This window comes from Zeus faber (genome assembly GCF_960531495.2).
Source record: "Zeus faber genome assembly, chromosome: 12".
Lineage (NCBI taxonomy): Eukaryota > Metazoa > Chordata > Actinopteri > Zeiformes > Zeidae > Zeus > Zeus faber.
Genome location: NC_137196.1, coordinates 20,229,628 through 20,247,778, shown reverse-complemented (window position 1 = coordinate 20,247,778; position 18,151 = coordinate 20,229,628). Strand labels below are relative to the sequence as shown.

The 18,151-nt window shown below is 39.7% G+C and overlaps 1 protein-coding gene across 1 annotated transcript in view; it reads right to left on the bottom strand.

Annotated features, from left to right (window-relative positions):
* The window catches only part of LOC307238512 (collagen alpha-1(XI) chain-like), a 93,883-nt gene that overhangs the window by 8,668 nt on the left and 67,064 nt on the right, over window positions 1–18,151 (bottom strand). The window contains exons 46-55 of the mRNA XM_080011518.1: window positions 16,397–16,504; window positions 10,196–10,249; window positions 9,196–9,249; window positions 8,961–9,014; window positions 8,389–8,442; window positions 6,398–6,505; window positions 6,229–6,282; window positions 4,809–4,862; window positions 3,643–3,696; window positions 861–914 (exon numbers count right to left, since the gene is read on the bottom strand). Coding sequence (XP_079867644.1) covers window positions 861–914; window positions 3,643–3,696; window positions 4,809–4,862; window positions 6,229–6,282; window positions 6,398–6,505; window positions 8,389–8,442; window positions 8,961–9,014; window positions 9,196–9,249; window positions 10,196–10,249; window positions 16,397–16,504 — 648 coding nt within the window. The remainder of the gene's footprint in view (window positions 1–860; window positions 915–3,642; window positions 3,697–4,808; window positions 4,863–6,228; window positions 6,283–6,397; window positions 6,506–8,388; window positions 8,443–8,960; window positions 9,015–9,195; window positions 9,250–10,195; window positions 10,250–16,396; window positions 16,505–18,151) is intronic.

The window sequence follows — 18,151 nt, the reverse complement described above, 5'->3', positions numbered from 1 at the left end:
AGATAAATTAGAGACAGACAGCTCTAGAAATAGTTCTGTCATAAACCTGCCACAATTTTTTAACATACAGATCCTTTCCATACCGATGATATAAAAAAAAGCTTTGATAGCGGCCTGTGATCAAAATATATATATATTTTTTTCTGTCGCCCTTCTCTAATTTGAGTTCTTCCCCACTGTTCAAACACCGGCATGTAAAGTGGGTTTGGTTTTTAAACATGGCGATCATTTTCACTTTCACTTTCAATCCCTCTCTATTTCCAGTGAGACTAATTAGTCAGTTTTTACCAGCATGCTGAATCTGATATGTATTAACATATATGTATTCACAATTCAAGATATACAATTAATTCAACGAGTCATAAACAGTTAAAGACATAAAAATTTAAACTTGTGTGAAGCACAATTCGTTTTCAGAATTCAGCATCAGATCCATAAAACTGGTGCTTCCAAAGAGATCTTCCTCATTTCTCAAGCTCGAGTCTTGTGGACGAAGGCTGCATTCATGTAAACTTGGAAATCGGCGTTTCCGAGACGATCGTCACCAGTTCCCGAGCTACATATGCGCTACATATCGCTTCTGTTCAGGAAAACATGGACGCATGGATCTTTTTGTTTGGCGAAGCTTGTGAATTCTACAAGCTACCAAACATATGATAACATAACATAAAAACGACAGAGTTAGTTTGGATCAAAGTCAGATATGTTTAAAAAAAAAAAAAACAACGCGTATGGAACTTTGTTCGCCGTTAAGTGTGTGTGTGTGTCTGTCACGATGGCGGCGTGACTTCAGATCTGCTATCTCAGTGTCGGGTTTTTCAGGGTTCCCGAGGAACACAGCTTAATTTAGGGAGTCTTACCTTGGATCCTTTCTCTCCTTGTCTGCCCTCCTGGCCGGCTTTCCCCACGGGTCCCTGGGAAAATAAAACACAAAACAATTGGATATCTTTATTATTATTATTTTTTATATATATGTTTGTTTATATATTTTATTTATATATTTTATATATGACCTTTTATACATTATATTTATTATATTTTTTTTTTACATATATTTTTAATATACTGTAAATTATACAGTATCTATTTATTTTATTTATCATTATAATTGTATTTTTATATATATTTATCTTATATGTACTCTATTAGTCTCATGTATGTCACTTTATAGTGTATATTGTCTATTCCATTGTATTATATTAATGAATACTTAACAACTTATGTTACAATAGACGTTGATATTTGTATTCATAAGAAACTTTTTGTCGAATAACAAATGGGCAGGGAACGAAATGTTCTTTAAAAGGAATAACAAGAAGATGTGAGGAGTGGAACGCACATTAAAATGGAAATAGACAATTATCCACCACTTGCTGTTCAGTGGTAATTGTCTGTACATGACATCTGCTCCTTTCTGACCCGGAGTAGTAAAAGGTCGTCGCTGCTCGTCCTATTTCTGATCTTAAAAAAAGCACGAAGAAGTTTTACTACAACGACCTCTGGTCAAACCGTGAACTAACACAGCGAACAAAGTCTCTGAAAGAAAGACTCTGTGTGTGTGTGTGTGTGTGTGTGTGTGTGTGTGTGTGTGTGTGTGTGTGTGTGTGTGTGTGTGTGTGTGTGTGTGTGTGTGCGCGCGTGCGTGCGTGCGTGTATGTGTGTGTATGTGTGTGTATGTGTGTGTATGTGTGTGTGCTCCAGCGACCACTCGGGCCGAGCCAATTTAGCAGACACCGGGGGGACGGCTCTAAACCTGGGAGTCACCACAGAGGGGGATGGAAAAGCTCATATCAACAAACTTCATTAATATGTAGAGAAAGCCGAGCAGAATACCAAGTCACATTTTAAAAAGTGCTGGACGCTCCAAAGTTTGGTTTTAATTGAACGATCACACCTACAGTATCCAGCTCGCATTTTAAAATTCCTGGCGAGGAAGCGCCCCGAGAACATGCAAATCTGTAAACACTGAATTTATGGAGAAAGTTTACTTTGGGAGGGTGAATCCAATAAGCACAGGAGCTGCTATCTGCTCTGCTCACTTTAATTAATTTACACACATTTAAATTGAAATGAGAAAGTCTGAAATTAACGCTGAGTTTACTAAAACTGTGCTTCCAGACAGGGTTATGGTCCATGATGTGTACGTTTCTACTTAGTTTGTCTGAAATGAGACACAAAGACTTTTTAATTGGGGTTTTGTTCAGCCAGTGTCCAGGTACAGTATGAGCCTAATGGATTTTAAGAGGTCTCTTGTGAAGAAAACACAAGAAGCACATATATTTTCTTTGAGCAAATTAAAAATGTAAATATTGAGAATTTTTGTGAACAAAAAAACAATAAATTCTAGAAAAAATAATTTGAGAATATGTATACTCTTAGAAATAAAGTAAAGCATTGTACCCGTTAGGGTAGAATGGCTTGTTATGCCGGCAATTCCCTGTGGCCAAATTCTGAGCAAATTTTGCTTTATCTCAAAGTCTCAAAAATACCCTTTTGCAGCAAATTTGGACCACTTTAGTAGGAAATTTGTTACATTTTTGTGTAATTTTTTTTTTACAATTTTTGTAGCAAATTTGTACCATTTTGCAGCGAATTTGGACCCTTTTAATAGCAAATTTGTTCAATTTTTCTATAACATTTGTACCATTTTTGTAGCAAATTTATACAATTTGCATAGCCATTTTAGACAATGATTTATAACACATTTGCACCGGTCAGATAAAGATTTGTCACCAGAGGGACTATACTACAAAAAGGTTTCCATTCCAAGGCACAAGTTGAACCCCTAAAATAAAAAAGCTTTACTTTATTTATTAAGCGTGTATCCAACACCGCAATAATACTTTTTAATTGCCATCCATATTGGTATTCATAATATCATATTATAAGCCTGGCTTATAATATTATGTATTATGGCGATAAAAGTAGATCTGAGTCGTCTGGTTTAACACAGCGGCACAGAGAGGAAGTGAAGCATAGAGAACGATGGGATGAATTAACTCAAAATAACAAAACACTGCACCCTGTTGTGCTTTACTGCCAACAATAAAACACTATGACTGGAAATGGAGGAGATTGCAAAAAAGTGCTGCGCTGTGCGTGAAACAAAATAATCTCACAGAAAATTGCAAACAATAGAATATTTCCTAATTCAGATTCCTATGGAGGATGCCATCTGCTTATCCAGTGCATTTTTCTATATTTTATTGTTTGTGTTTAATTGACATTGTTTAATTATATTTTGATGAGCAATTTTACTACTCCACGCTATAAACCTTGGACTTATTTTAGATCATTCTCAAAAATATATAGATAAGTACAGTATATAGTGTATAGTTTATATCTCCAAAAGGATCAAGAGAATCAACAGAATGGTAGATTCCCATTCATAGTATCACATTAAGCCTATTAAGCCTTATGTATATTTGTACATGTTTGGCTTTTTTTGTACATTTGGCTGTGATTGTTTTTTCTTTTTGAAACTCTTTAAGCTTTTTGATGTTAATGTTCTGTGCAACAATGCACCAATCCATACCACGACAAATTCCTTGTACTGTGTATGAAAGCTATTTGTCCAAAAAACGGATTCCTTTTGATTCCGATAAGTATGCTATCACACATAATTTTCAGAAATGCACTTACCCGTTTGCCAGGTGGTCCTGGTACTCCAGCCTCGCCAGAAGGACCAGGGGGGCCCTAAAATAGCACAAATTTAACACTTTAAATGTAAAACTTTAACAATAAATGGCAAAATAAACACATTTTACAATTAAGTTCAGATGTAAGCATTTGTTCTGATGTAATGGAAAAATTCATTTATCTATCTATCTATCTATCTATCTATCTATCTATCTATCATCAATCTATCTATCATCAATCTATCTATCTATCTATCTATCTATCTATCTATCTATCTATCTATCTATCTATCATCAATCTATCTATCTATCTATCATCAATCTATCTATCTATCTATCTATCTATCTATCTATCTATCTATCTATCTATCTATCTATCTATCTATCTATCTATCTATCTATCTATCTATCTATCTATCTATCTATCTATCTATCTATCTATCTATCTATCTATCTATCTATCTATCTATCTATCTATCTATCTATCCATCCATCCATCTATAAAATCCATGTTGACATGTTGAAAGACAGTGACTGAAAAAGTGTCCCTGCTACGCATGGTTACGCAAGAGGCTATTTTTGTTTCATTCAATTAGAAAACAAAGGGAAATAAATATATCTACAATAAAAACATGCTGTTTTTATTTAGCAAGTAAAAACACACTATTTTTTTTCGATTTGTTTGGGAAAAAGATCGCTCTGATCTTCGTGCCCTCCGCTGCGGAGCTGCTCCACGGAGCGTGATGCTCAACGTAGTGGTATGGTCTTTAGGCACTTTAGGGGTGTCCGAAATTGTATTACAAGATTCTTGCAGGCATGAATACCGGAAATATATTGTATTGTTTACGATTAAAGGTAAAAAGGATAATAAATATTTAGAACCCCCGACTTGTTGTTTTTACCTCTGTTGGGTGTGGGGTCCAAGTCTTAATTAGGGGGTCAAACAACCGCCTCCCCAATTCCCCCCCGTAACTCGAACCATGCCGCTATAAATAATAATATCAGTGTGATATTTGGGACTTTGAATTCAAATACCACAGCTTACAGTACATGAGCAGATGGAGGATGGATGTGACATATGAGTGACATTTCCAGAATCATATCTCACAGTGATTTTTATTTATTTATTTATTTTCTTCTTCTGGGAAATATAATTGACAGTGGACTCACGGGCTGACCGCCGTCTCCGTCGTCTCCCTTTTCTCCTCCCAAACCGTCCAATCCCTGAACAGGACACGGAAGAATGCAATTATTTGGACACGTAGCATGGTTGATGGGGTTATATGTAACAAATTGGAAAAACGTATTTCTCCTGTGGTGGAAAATAAACAAAGTTACATGTTACTTAGGTACTGTATGTACATTTTCCAAGTATCTGAATGTAAGTATTTTCCATTTCTGAGACTTTTTCAACTTTTACCCCACTAAATGTCAAAGCAAATACTGCATCTATAGTTTTTATTCTACTACATTTCCCACAAAGTCGAGTTACTTTAGCTTTAAAAAGAACAGGATTCATATTTTCATAACAAATATCAACAACAACGATCAAAAAATCAAATCAAATAATAATAATAATAATAATAATAATAATAATAATAATAACAATAATAATAATAATGAATATAGCTGCAGGCAGCAATACACAAGCTCCAGTTTAGTCGTGTTGCGTGCGTCGTTTTACAGTTGAAACGCGGCACGATTTTCAGAGTTAACTTGAACGCAGCATGGGCTCCCCCCCGGTCTGTTGTCTCCTGTTTGCTCGTCTCGTTTCTTCAGTACTTTTTTCTTTATATTGTGATTGACCTTGACGACTGGATTTTTGGACAACAGCTTCTTTATAGTCTTAGATTTTCAGTGACATTTCTGTGGGTTATTACCATTGCACGGCTTCTATTTTTCCGATGCCACCTTGGATTTTGAACTCCTCATTGAGTCGCACAATACAGTTTCTCCGAGGGACAATTATTTTTTATTCACTTTTTCATTAATACGGCAAAGTCATGTGGACCAAGGATTTAAAATATCAATCTAAGAGATCTACTGACATCTACCAGGTAAGAAGCTATGTAAATAAGTTAGTAAATCAGTAGTTTGGTCATTTCTAAAGACTACATAGGGACCCATTCCACGGCGCTCTATGGACATGGTCCAACTGGACATTCTCAATTGGAATTTGTACATTTATAGTAAATAATATGATGACGTCATAAAGCGACTTACTGTCAATCTCATCTTGTTTAATTTCGAACGACACGTGTGACGTGTCATAACTAGAAATACTGAATATTTTGAGTCAAATTTCTGCTCTGTACCTTTATCGATTTGGATTAAATTTAAACCACAATATCCTTGCTATACAGCGGTTTAAACAACACCATAACTGTGCTTGCAGCTTACGCCGAAGTATATGTTTCAGATAGTTTCAATAATAAACAACAAATCTGTCTGCATAGGTACAGTAACATTTATGATGATTCTCTCTTTTATCAGGGCACCAAGTACTTTTATTTTAAATGATTTAAGTACAATCAAGAGCAAGTACTTGTGAACTTTAACTTAGGTACAAAGTTCAAATATGAGTACTTACAGCGACACCGGGCTCACCAGGGGGTCCAGGGTCACCAGGGAAGCCAACAGGTCCCTGCAGAGAATTTGGACAATACACAGAGTTCAAATGAGGTTATCAGTGTGTGTGTGTGTGTGTGTGTGTGTGTGTGTGTGTGTGTGTGTGTGTGTGTATGATATGGCCAACGTACGGGGTTGCCCTTGGGGCCATCGTCTCCGGAGGGTCCGCGTCCGCCGGGAGGCCCAGCAGCTCCGGGTGGGCCGGATTCTCCCTTCTCACCCGTCTCTCCTCTGGAGCCCTAAAAAGAGAAAGAGAGCGGGAGACGGATCAGTCACCATGGCAACTGTGTCTGGAATACTGAAAACAATGCTAAAATAGAGATAGATAGATAGATAGACAGATAGATAGATAGATAGATAGATAGATAGATAGATAGATAGATAGATAGATAGATAGATAGATAGATAGATAGATAGATAGATAGATAGATAGATAGATAGATAGATAGATAGATAGTTAGATAGATGAATGAGTAGAAACATAGCATTGGTGTAAAAAGTATATTGACTTTTTGAGATGTCTTCTACTCGACTACATCACAAAGCAAATATTTATACTTTTTACATTTAATTACATTTCTTTACAATTCATATTAATCTTTGTAATTAAGTATTACTCAACCTAAACTCTACCCATAATATTTTGATTGCAAATTATGATCAGGATATGCAGAAAAACTGTTACAGTAGTAATTTATGCCAAATTATAGGCGGTGTTACATCAGCCCCTCGGAGCAGCAGGTGGGGTACAATCCCAAACCCCCTCGTGTTTACACAGAGATCGTTCGCCGCCCCATTAGCAGCTGCTCACGCCCTCTAACGGGTCGATGGCGGGCCGCGGCACCGACCCGATCGACCTCCCCTGCACCGCGCGACGGGGCTAATCCGTCACGGTAAACACACACACAGTGGACGGACAAATAGAGCGACACCACCTGGCAGACCGGAGACCGGATCCCGCTGTGGATCGGACCGGACCACAGTCAATAGCTTACACCGGATGGATGGTGCGGTTATAGATCCAGGATGGAAGGCCAGAAACGGAACATAAATATTTGATTATTTTCCCCATTGGACATTGGAAAATCAGGGTTACACCTGACTTTGTTAATTAATCTGTTTAGAATGTATGGACATGGATGTCAGGTGTTTTAACCGGTTCATTGTTAGGTTTATTTCTCTGGTGTAGTGTTCTTTCTGGTTTATTGATACACAGTGGACGGACGGATACGTCAACACCACCTGATGGACTGGAGGGTGGTCCCACACCGGACCGGAACAGGACTCCGCCGGTTCTGATTGCGGGATGGATGGCCACAAGCGGAGCATTAATACTTCAATACTAAACACAAAATGAATACCGTTTGATTATTTTCTCCAGGAAAATCAGAAATATAACCAACTTTGCATGTTATAAGTCTGTTGATAATTGTATAAACTTGGACATTTCTATGGTTAATTGTTCATTTTAATTTGGTTTATTTTTATTGTTTACTGTACATTGTTCTGGTTTATTTTTATGGTATATTCTATTTTTTTTTTATTATTTTGTTTTTTGTTTATTGGTGGTATTGCATATTTTCAATGATTTTGCTATCTTCTAGATAATTATTTTATCAGATTTATTGCCTATTGACATTTTATTATTTTTATGTTACTCTAATTACTTCATTTTTATGGCCTTTTTCTATTTCTCTGTCCATCTATCCACCCATCACAGTGGTGAGTTGTTCCTCTCATCCAAGGGTTGTGTATTTGTCAACAGCGTGTCTAATGACCGGTGGTCTGCTCTAAAAAGGAGACCTGCAGGTTAGATTAATGACGCGGGAACATTTGTTGTTTCTGAATACGGAGGCAGCTAATTATCTACTGGAAATAACAACCCTCCGGCCTTCAGCTTTGGCCACAAATCAACATTATATGGAAGCGAAGCGCCCCCAACTGTGGAACTCTCCCACTGTTGGAATGACTAATCATAAACATCATGAACCTAATTAGCTGCACTGGAAGATTTTGATAGAGAAAATAAGTGGAAAACTGACACAATATTTTGATGGAGAGGGACATAGGGACATATTTTGTAAATATTTTTGACGTAAATTAAACACAACACTATACTTACTCCAACGCCGGTCTCCCCAGGCGGTCCCGGGTTTCCTGCTTCACCGCTCTCTCCCTGTGAATTCGGGAGTGGGTTATATATGTATAGTGGATTCTATACTATATACAATGGCTTTGAAAGAATGAACGTTATCACACTACTACACTACTACACTATTTCATTATATTAACAAAAAAACTATATATATATATATATATATATATATATATATATATATATATATAAATATATATATATACTGTAAACCCAAGAATAATTATTAATATTATTATTAAAATAACACACTTAAACATGGCGGAACTCAAACCTACTTTGGGCTTTCAAATTCAAACCCACTTTGGTATTTGGGACCCTAACCCTGTTGTGTAGGCTGGGTAAGAGTCCCAAATACATAGTGGGACTCAAACCTAGATCCACTCAAATATTATACGGTAATAATATCGTAAATTATGAACTTATTTGTTAAGTTAATTTGTTGGCAAACGGGAACAGTACATTTCAGAAGCCAAACGAGAAAAACACTGTGAGAACACTTGCACATTTCATCCATCTGGAGGCATTTAGTCTATTACCTTCTCTCCATTGCCTCCCATTGAACCGATCCCACCGGGTGGTCCCTGAGCTCCCTGCGGATCAGAACACACACACAGTGTTCGTTATCACCGAGCCAGCGGCCCAGGAATCAGAGCATGTGATGAGGTGACGGAACCTGCTGTCACACTAAATGAGTGGGCATTTTGGAATTTGGCCTGGCGGAGACAAAAAACAACACAGAAAAAAAACAAAACACAAAAGGGTGACACTCACATCAGCACCGCTAGAACCCTGGGGTCCTCGTGGGCCGGGGGGACCGGGCGGACCCTGTGGAGGAACAAAGGTGGATGACATGGTTTAGGTTTGGTCAGCTACGGTATGGGCTCATGGAAACAAGATAAATAAATGACCAAAAACCATATAATGATATTATTCCACCATTCACCAACTGTAAATATTGAATATTTCACTATTCAGTTATTTAACAGTACCATTTGCATACTCGACCTCTTCAAAAAGGCTGCTTGCATGTTGCACATACACTGTAAATACTGTTTTATTATTGTTGATTCCTTACGATAATAATAAGTGTTTAATGATAAATCACACGTTTGTTTTCCGTATGTGACAGCATTTACCCATTTTTACATGTATGTTGATAAATGAGGCCCAATGCTTGGACTCAGGGGGAGTATATAGGCGTATCTTTTATTTATCATCAGTTAAAGAAATGGTTTAATTTCACTTATATAAATGTAGTAAATAGCTTGTGGCCGATGTTTTCACAATAGAATTAGGCGTTTTTCACTTTGGCTATACTACAAAGTACTTTAACGTACTATAACGTAATATAAGGCACTATAATGTAACATAACATAATATAAAATATTATAACTTCACATATTAATATAATGTACTATAATATAATACAACGTAATATAACGTACTATAACGAACTTTAACGTATATCTGCTACGTTTCATTGGTAGGTAAAGCAGACTCCACCCTGGTTTGAAGGTTTATTGTGAATATTTAAATAATTTTAAAATACTATTTGACTTGGTGACCCAACACTACATAAAAAAATGGCTGGAGAACAATCCGACATTTCCAGCTCCCCCAATAAAATCAAAATCTGAAAATCAAAATCTAATTTTATAAAGTTTTTTTTAATGACAAAGTTTATCAGTCATTTACTCCTAATTTTAATACATTTTGGCTCTGGATTTCACCCGGTTTCGTCAACAAAGAAAATTCGATAAAAGACACTGACCATGGCTCCGACGTCGCCGTTCTCTCCCTTGTCGCCGGGAGGGCCGGGCAAACCCTGCGGGAAAAAAAAAAAAAAAAATAAACAGTTTTGATGTTCTTGGCGAACAAAGGGAAAATGTAATTGGAGACAAGAGGAACCCACCTTACAGCAGAATAAATAAATACATTTTTAAGGCAAAACGCCGGCTGATGAAGTCTATTGAGAAGGGGCAGAATGCATTAGGTGCCACGCCCCGCTCCCCTCGGCATAAACACACAGTTGGTCGCGGAGAAGAACTCCTGTTGTAACTGAAGGCTGTAATCAGGAGTTAATTACAGGGCAGGAGCTCCTTTGTCTCTGTCCGCTGGAAAGTGGATAATATGGCCATGGGGACTATTATATTAATTAATTTTTTTTACCCAGTTCCATTAAATCGTGCATGATTGTTTAGAGTTTGGATGCAACTTGGTGACAGGTACTGAATACAACTTGTAATAGGATAAGAAATTTAAAAAAGCTCTTTCTGCCCATTGTAGTCCATTGCCTCCCTGCGTTTATTGCAGTCGTTATTTGTTTCCTATTTACCCATTTTACATGATATATGATCATATATGTTGATCAATGAAGTCTAATTTATTGCATTCAGGAATAGTTTATAGGCTTGTTTCATTTTTTATTTTCTCTAGTTGTCAGTAATGGTGCATGGTGTATTAAACAATAATGGTGTAATGGTGATAAATGGTGTATTTATCACTAACTTCAATTAACATGTAGCCAAGCTTTTCACAATCAGATAAGTCATTTGGTTGCTACACACGTACTATAACATAACATAATGTACTATAACGTACTATAACATTACATGACGTACTATAACGTAACATAACATAACATGACGTACTATAACGTACTATAACATGACATAACGTACTATAACGTACGATAACGTAGTATGATGTAATATAAAGAATTACAACGTAATACAACATATTATAATGTAATATAGCACACTATAATGTACTTTAACATAATAGCGTACTTTAGCGTTTTATAACATAATATAATATACTATAATGTACTACAGCGTAATATAACATACTGTTATATACAATAGCGTAATATATCATACTATAATGTACTATAGCGTAATATAACATTCTATAATGTACTATAGCGTAACACACAATACTGTACTATAACGTACTATAGCGCAATATAACGTACTATAATGTATTATAGTGTAATATAACAAAATATAATGTACTATAACATAATATAACACTATAATGTACTATTACATAATATAACATACTATATTGTACTAAAGTGTAATATAACATACTATATTGTACTATAGCGGAATATAACATACAGGTACTCCTCACTTAACAACCTACCTGTTTAAAGACCATTCCGACTTACGATCACCACATCACCCTATGTGTACTATATACACTATATATACTAAAGCGTAATATAACATACTATAATGTACTAGAGCGTAATATTACATACTATATTGTATTAAAGTGTTTATAGTGTATTTAGTGTATATACAGTGTATGTAGTGTATAGATTCAAGAGGTTTATTTGTCACATACATATACATACTTTCATACATATCATTATATGCAGTGAAATGTCTTATGTGTCTTATATAGTGTATATATAGTGTATATAGTGTATAAAGTGTATATATTGTATATAGTATAGTATAAATAGTATATATAGCAAATATAGTGTATATAGTATATATAGTATATATTGTATATATAGTGTATATAGTATATATAGTGAATATAGTGTGCATAGTGTGTATAGTATTTATAGTATATATAGTGAAGTGTATATAGTATATATAGTATAGTGTATATATAGTATATATAGTGTATATAGTATATTAACATGCGATGAGATGCTTGCTTGCCACGCTACTGTATTGTACATGCAGACTGGTAGAGAGCTGGTAGTAAGTCCGAATGGTCTTTAGACAGGTAGATCATTTAGTGACGAGTACCTGTATAACACAATATAACAAACTATAATGTACTACAGCGTAATATAACACATTAAAATCGAAAACCAAAGAAGATTTCCCTTTACAGACCCTGTGGATCCAGGCGCCACTGGGACTGTTTGACTGTTGATGACGCCCATTCCTTTCTGCATCACCCCCTGACCACGTTCCCCATGTCATCTCACATTTAAAAAAAAAAAAAATCAAAAAAAAGTATAATCTAGTTCCTTTTTACCGGGGTTTTTGGAGAATCTGAATCTTGAAACCTACCTAAAATGATCTCCTGGTCCCTCCTGACCATTACGGTAGTTTTTGCATTTGTGAATTCCACGCTACAGCCGCGCCGCCTCCACCCCCTCAAATGGAATCACCCAATAGAGAACAGAGCAAAGCCAAATCACCCAGGAGGACACGTCTGATGGAGAACGGGCCGCCGTGGAGGTCGGCCGCCCGGCTTCACCGGAAACACCTCCGCCCCGGGGTCCGCCGCTCTTGCGGAACGGGTGGGATCGATCCGGGCTCCGTCGAGCAATCGAACGGCAACACGGCCTACACCCGCCTCGCTCCACCCGCAACGCCCATGATAACATTCTCCTGTCCACGGGGGAAGGGGGATAAGATGGCCGCCTGGGCCGCTCATTTAGTTTCGCGTTTTGCGATTGTGAGGGTTTGAATGTGAATTAGGGACGAGTACAATGAGAACAACTGAAACTAAAAATATAAACGCTCTTCCCTCCCATCGCAGTCTGGTGCCCACCTGCGTTAATTGCAGCCATTACTTGTCTTTGTTAGTTAAACCCTCTCCTGATGGAGCGGGAATAATGGAGCGCCGGCGCGGGAGAAAGGTTGACGCTAATGATAAGTCGCCGCGAAAGCCGAATTGACAGGGGGGATCTGTCACCGGGCGTTTCAAATATGAGCAAATTCCGGCTGGTTTTGTTGATTTACCGCGCGCGTGCCAATTTGTGAGCGAGCGTGTGGCGGGGAATCTCAGTCACGGTGACGGAGAGAAGAGGCGGAAGCGCTGGTGGAAATAATTCAGCTAGCGGCTAACCTCTACCGGCTGCATGCGCTCTAGGCCGCCGGTTACAGCAGTTTTCCCCCCTTGCTTTTCACTTTTTCTTCTTTTATTCGGATTATTTCAGGTTTCCTTGCTGGTTCAGCTGGTTTTAAGCTGGTTTAGTTAAGATTGTTTATGCGCCTCATGTTAGTAATAACCAACTGTAGCCAAACTGCCACCTGCCATTATGGGGCTAACTGGTACCTAGTTAGCATAGTGCTAATAAGCACAGTGCTAGTTAACATAGTGCTAGTTAATATAGCACTTCTCCATGCTTGTGTAGATAGAGGTGAACACGTGTTATTTCAAACCCCTGAATAAAGTCGTATCTTATCTGACATGAAGAGGAGGTTTGATGGACGCCCGACATGCTGTTTTGCGTCTGTTTGGAGATGGTACAGTTTTGGTGGAGCAGAGGGCAGAAAGGGCACACACACGCATGCACGCACACACACACACACACACAAACACACACACACACACACACACACACACACACACACACACACACACACACACACACACACACACACACAAACACGTATAGACATAACTGTGCCTACTGCAGGGAATTGCACTGATCAAAAATTGTGGAAATAGGCACAAACACACGCACACATAAACACACACATAAACACACACATAAACACACACATAAACACAGGGGCACACACACACACACACACATAAACACACGGGCACACACACGCACACATACAGTAAACACACACATAAACCCAGGCACACGCATATGTGCGCACACACGTGCGCGCGTGCACACACACACACATGCACGCACACATACAGTAAACACACACAAACGCAGGCACACGCACATGCGCACACACACACACACACACACACACGCGCGCGCGCACACACAAGCGCGCAGACACACACACACACACGCACACACAAACAGTAAACACACACATAAACGCAGGCACACGCACATGCGCACACACACACATGCACACACACACACAAACACACACACACACACTCACACACACACAAACACACAAACACACACACACACACACACACCTCTTTGGAGCTCGAACAGGAGGCATCAGATCAGGGGCAGATCGATGGATGTTTACTTATGAGTTGGCATTTCCTTCTTTCCTTCCACACCGCGCTGGTTGTAATCAAATCACATCTGATATTTACTCTGCTGCTCCACGTCCACGTCTTAACCTCTTTATCTGGAAACTATTCATCCCATCCAAACAGGAACTCCGGGCCGGGCACGTCGGAGGGCTTTCAAATCACAGCCATTCATTGCCCCTCAGTCCAAAAATCATTAATGCGACAAATGATTGCGATGGAAGAGCTGAGCGGGCGGCGGCCGTTTGCCATCTACTGAAGGGCGGCTCCGCCAAACATAATTAAACCAGTGGAGATGGAGTGCATTATGCCCAATTAAAAGCCAATTGCACTTAATAACAATGTTATCTGGCCCCATTGACCACTGGGGGCTTTGCTCTAATTTCACCCTTTTTGCTCCGTCCTGGGATAATGGACTCGAAGACACTCTGAAGTGCACCCCGCCGCTTCGTTCAGCACATTTCTTCCATTTTTCGGATTTTGGGTTTAACTCAACTGAAGTCGGTTTACACCCGAGCGGCTTCGGAGAAATGAAGACGTGTCGCCGTGGAAAACAGGCTCGAGAGAATAAAATATCCCATAATAAACAAGTTCGACGAAATCCTACCATGCCGCTGCCAAATCGAAGTACATACTCCATCGACCGTTTACTTTACTAACGCACATTTGACATCACCTAATGTCTATTTTGGTGTTTTGTAAAATGCGAACGATATGGTGAGAAAACTACCTTAAAGTCATCTCCTGGCCCTGGCTCGATAATTACGGGGGCACATATTTTTGACAAAGGTACTTCACTTTGCTCTATTTTCTATTGGTCAATTCCATTTGAGAAGGTGGAAGGGGCACGGTTGTAACATCGAATCAACGCAAAAACTACTGTAATCGTCAGCGGGACCGGGAGATCATTTCAGGTACGTTTCAAGATTCTAGTTTTCCAAATCCCCCAGTAAATAGAAACTAGAGTAGGAACGTGGTCAGGGGGTAATGCAGAATGGAATGGGCGGACTGGTGAAAGGGCTGCCACCTCAGTCTGACACCTTGGTATGGTCCTTTCATCTATAACAGTCAAAAGTCCTAGTTTCGCCTGGATTCACAGGGTCCATAAAAGGAACTCTTACATCAAATAGCGATGTACTATTACCAGAGTTCAGACCTGTAAATTAAGAGCTGCAACCGCTGTGGATACGGTACTTGAAACCCCGAAAGAGAAGCCCCAAACACCCAGCAACCAGTGGCGGCCTCAGCAGCTGCTCTTTGTGGTAGGACCCAAAGCACGGCGGGGGCGCGCCTCGCTGCGCGGTAATGATGAAGTACGGCGAGGAACCAGAGGCGGACACCTAAACTATTAATGTGCCGCAAAATGCCAAACGCACAATGCTAAACGCGAGTGATGGAGATGGATTTCTGTTAACGCTGTCTGCACTATAGATTGAAAAAAAAAAAAAAAAAAAGAAAAACGCGGTACAACAGCCCAGAGCGATACAAAGTGTGATTAGGAAGTGAGGCGGCGTCAATAAATTGGGTTCTGTTTCTGTTTGTTTGGCTGAATGGGAAGGATACGAGGAGGAACGAAATGTTGTGTGAGGGTTGTAAGCGTGTGAGGGAATTCTGTCCTGGTTTTGACACAAAGGGATCAGTGAGGTTGTCCAGGAACAAATGTCCTATAACAAATATTGCCTGGTCTCGGACATTGACATCTCAACCATTTTTTCCATATCAAGGACCGTCAATTTGACACACATTAGTGTTTGGACCCCCTCATTTGATCAGATTTAGAAACTTGTTCTTGTTGGATATAATTTAGTCCAAACTTCCACACCTGTCTATAAAATAGTTGGGGAGATAACAGTGAAACTAGGTTCAAAACAGTCATTGTTGTACGTCCTATAATGGAGCTGACATCTTGCTGGGGACCACCTGGAACCTCTCCAAGAGCCCCCTCGGTGGGCCCCAGACCAAACGTTGAGAACTGCCAGTCTGGGAACATCCACCCAGGCATATAGATGTATGGGTTTGGGAAGGTCGGCCTTACCTGCAGTCCGATAGGTCCTGGTAGACCGGGGAACCCTCTGGAGCCTTCGTCTCCCTTCTGGCCGAACATGCCCTGCTGACCCCTGGGCCCAGACTCGCCATCGCTGCCCTGGTGAAGGTCAAAGGTCACAGTTTAGTTTTTTTTTGTGACAAACTATTAGACGGCGTAGCCAAAGCTTCCGTCGGGGAATACGGGCTCATGGTACATCCTAGTGTTGATGGTGCTGAATAGAGATGTAGGTGAAATATGCTGACTTCATCGGTTGGAGGGGGACTCGGCGGAGCAGAGGTGTCTGGTGCCAAGGCGGAGAGACGGGTGGAGGAAAGGAGAGAAATGGGTGAGGAGAGGGAGGGAGGATGATGAGGCCGCGGGGGAGGGATGAAGTGCTGACAAACTGGGAGCTTTCAGTTCAAACGCGCGTCAGCACTTGAAAGAGCTTGAGGAGCTTTCGCAGGGGCCCCTTGCTATTTTAGGAGGACTCGTGGGCTTCCAGCGGTGAATGCAGAATGGACAGCGAGTTCCGGAATGCGATGTTACTTTCCAAAGTTTAAAGTATAAAGTACAGCGGGTGAAACCAATTGGGTAACAGCGATTAGAAAGACCTTCCTCTAAGTGGAATGCTGCATGGGGTGAGAAGTGCAACAACCAACACTCCCACCAACACTCACTGCCCTTGAAAAGAGTGTTAAGGAAAGGCCTTAAAATGGAAGGACACCTCCAGCCCTGATTTCCTGCCTTTTACTTTTTTTTGCTAGCCTTTGCTAGCTTGGTTGCAGAGTACCATTGCAAGAGTTTGACAATTTTAACTGTGGCGTTCGTGAATTACAGCCGCGACTGTCAGAGAAAAAACATCAATAATGCCTGGGGGTGGCCTGTAAAATGATCTTCAAGTGAAAAAAAAAGGGAAATATGAAGATGGGTTTGGAATATTTACAGGAGCAAAAAGCTTTGAGAGAGTTCTTCAAACTGTTTTCTTGTGGATTTCAATAACAGATATGCAGAAAAACAATATCCTCGCCTGTGGAGGGAACCTGAAGAAATCGGCTTAATGTTTTCTTTATCTACCATGGTCTGCATGTTACCTGCACAAGCGCTCAAGTTCTGTATTGAAGACGAACCCGGAGGTTTTCTTTGTATAGTTATTGAAACATCTCTGAAAGCTCTGAGGAGGAGGGCTAATGACCTAAACATACAGCGAGCTGGAACTCATTAGAGGTAGTACAGGTCATGTACTCCTAGTTCAGCCTTGAAGCAGGACCAGCGTTAGATGAGGTGTGCGGAAAATAAATAAAAGGTCCCTTTGTATTTCATAAATTAGGTTTTATAGGGGTTGCAATTAGTAAATTACTCAAAATGCTTGGATTAATTTGTTGTCATTCAAGCGTGTGTATTAACCGCTGGAGGTGATACCTCCCTGCAGGCCTGTTCTCACGTCCTCAGAGCATGGCGGCTGCTGAACCTCTGCTGGAAGGGTGGTTGCGGCCAGATAATGTACAGAAAAAGAGCCTTTAGTCACCCCCCGGGTTATCAGTGACTGCAAGGAACCTTCCGTTCCTTTCAAGCCTTCGTCCTGACAAGATGGATGAAGCTGAAGCTGGTAGATTGACTATGCAGGTCAACTTGTTCTGCTGTAGCCATAATACCCCGTAAACTCTGTTACACCTCCGGATACTGTAGTCATAATTGGTGAGGTTCAGGATTTGACTCCAGGGAAAAAGTTCCAAACAGCAACAGAAGAACCAGGAAACCACTTTC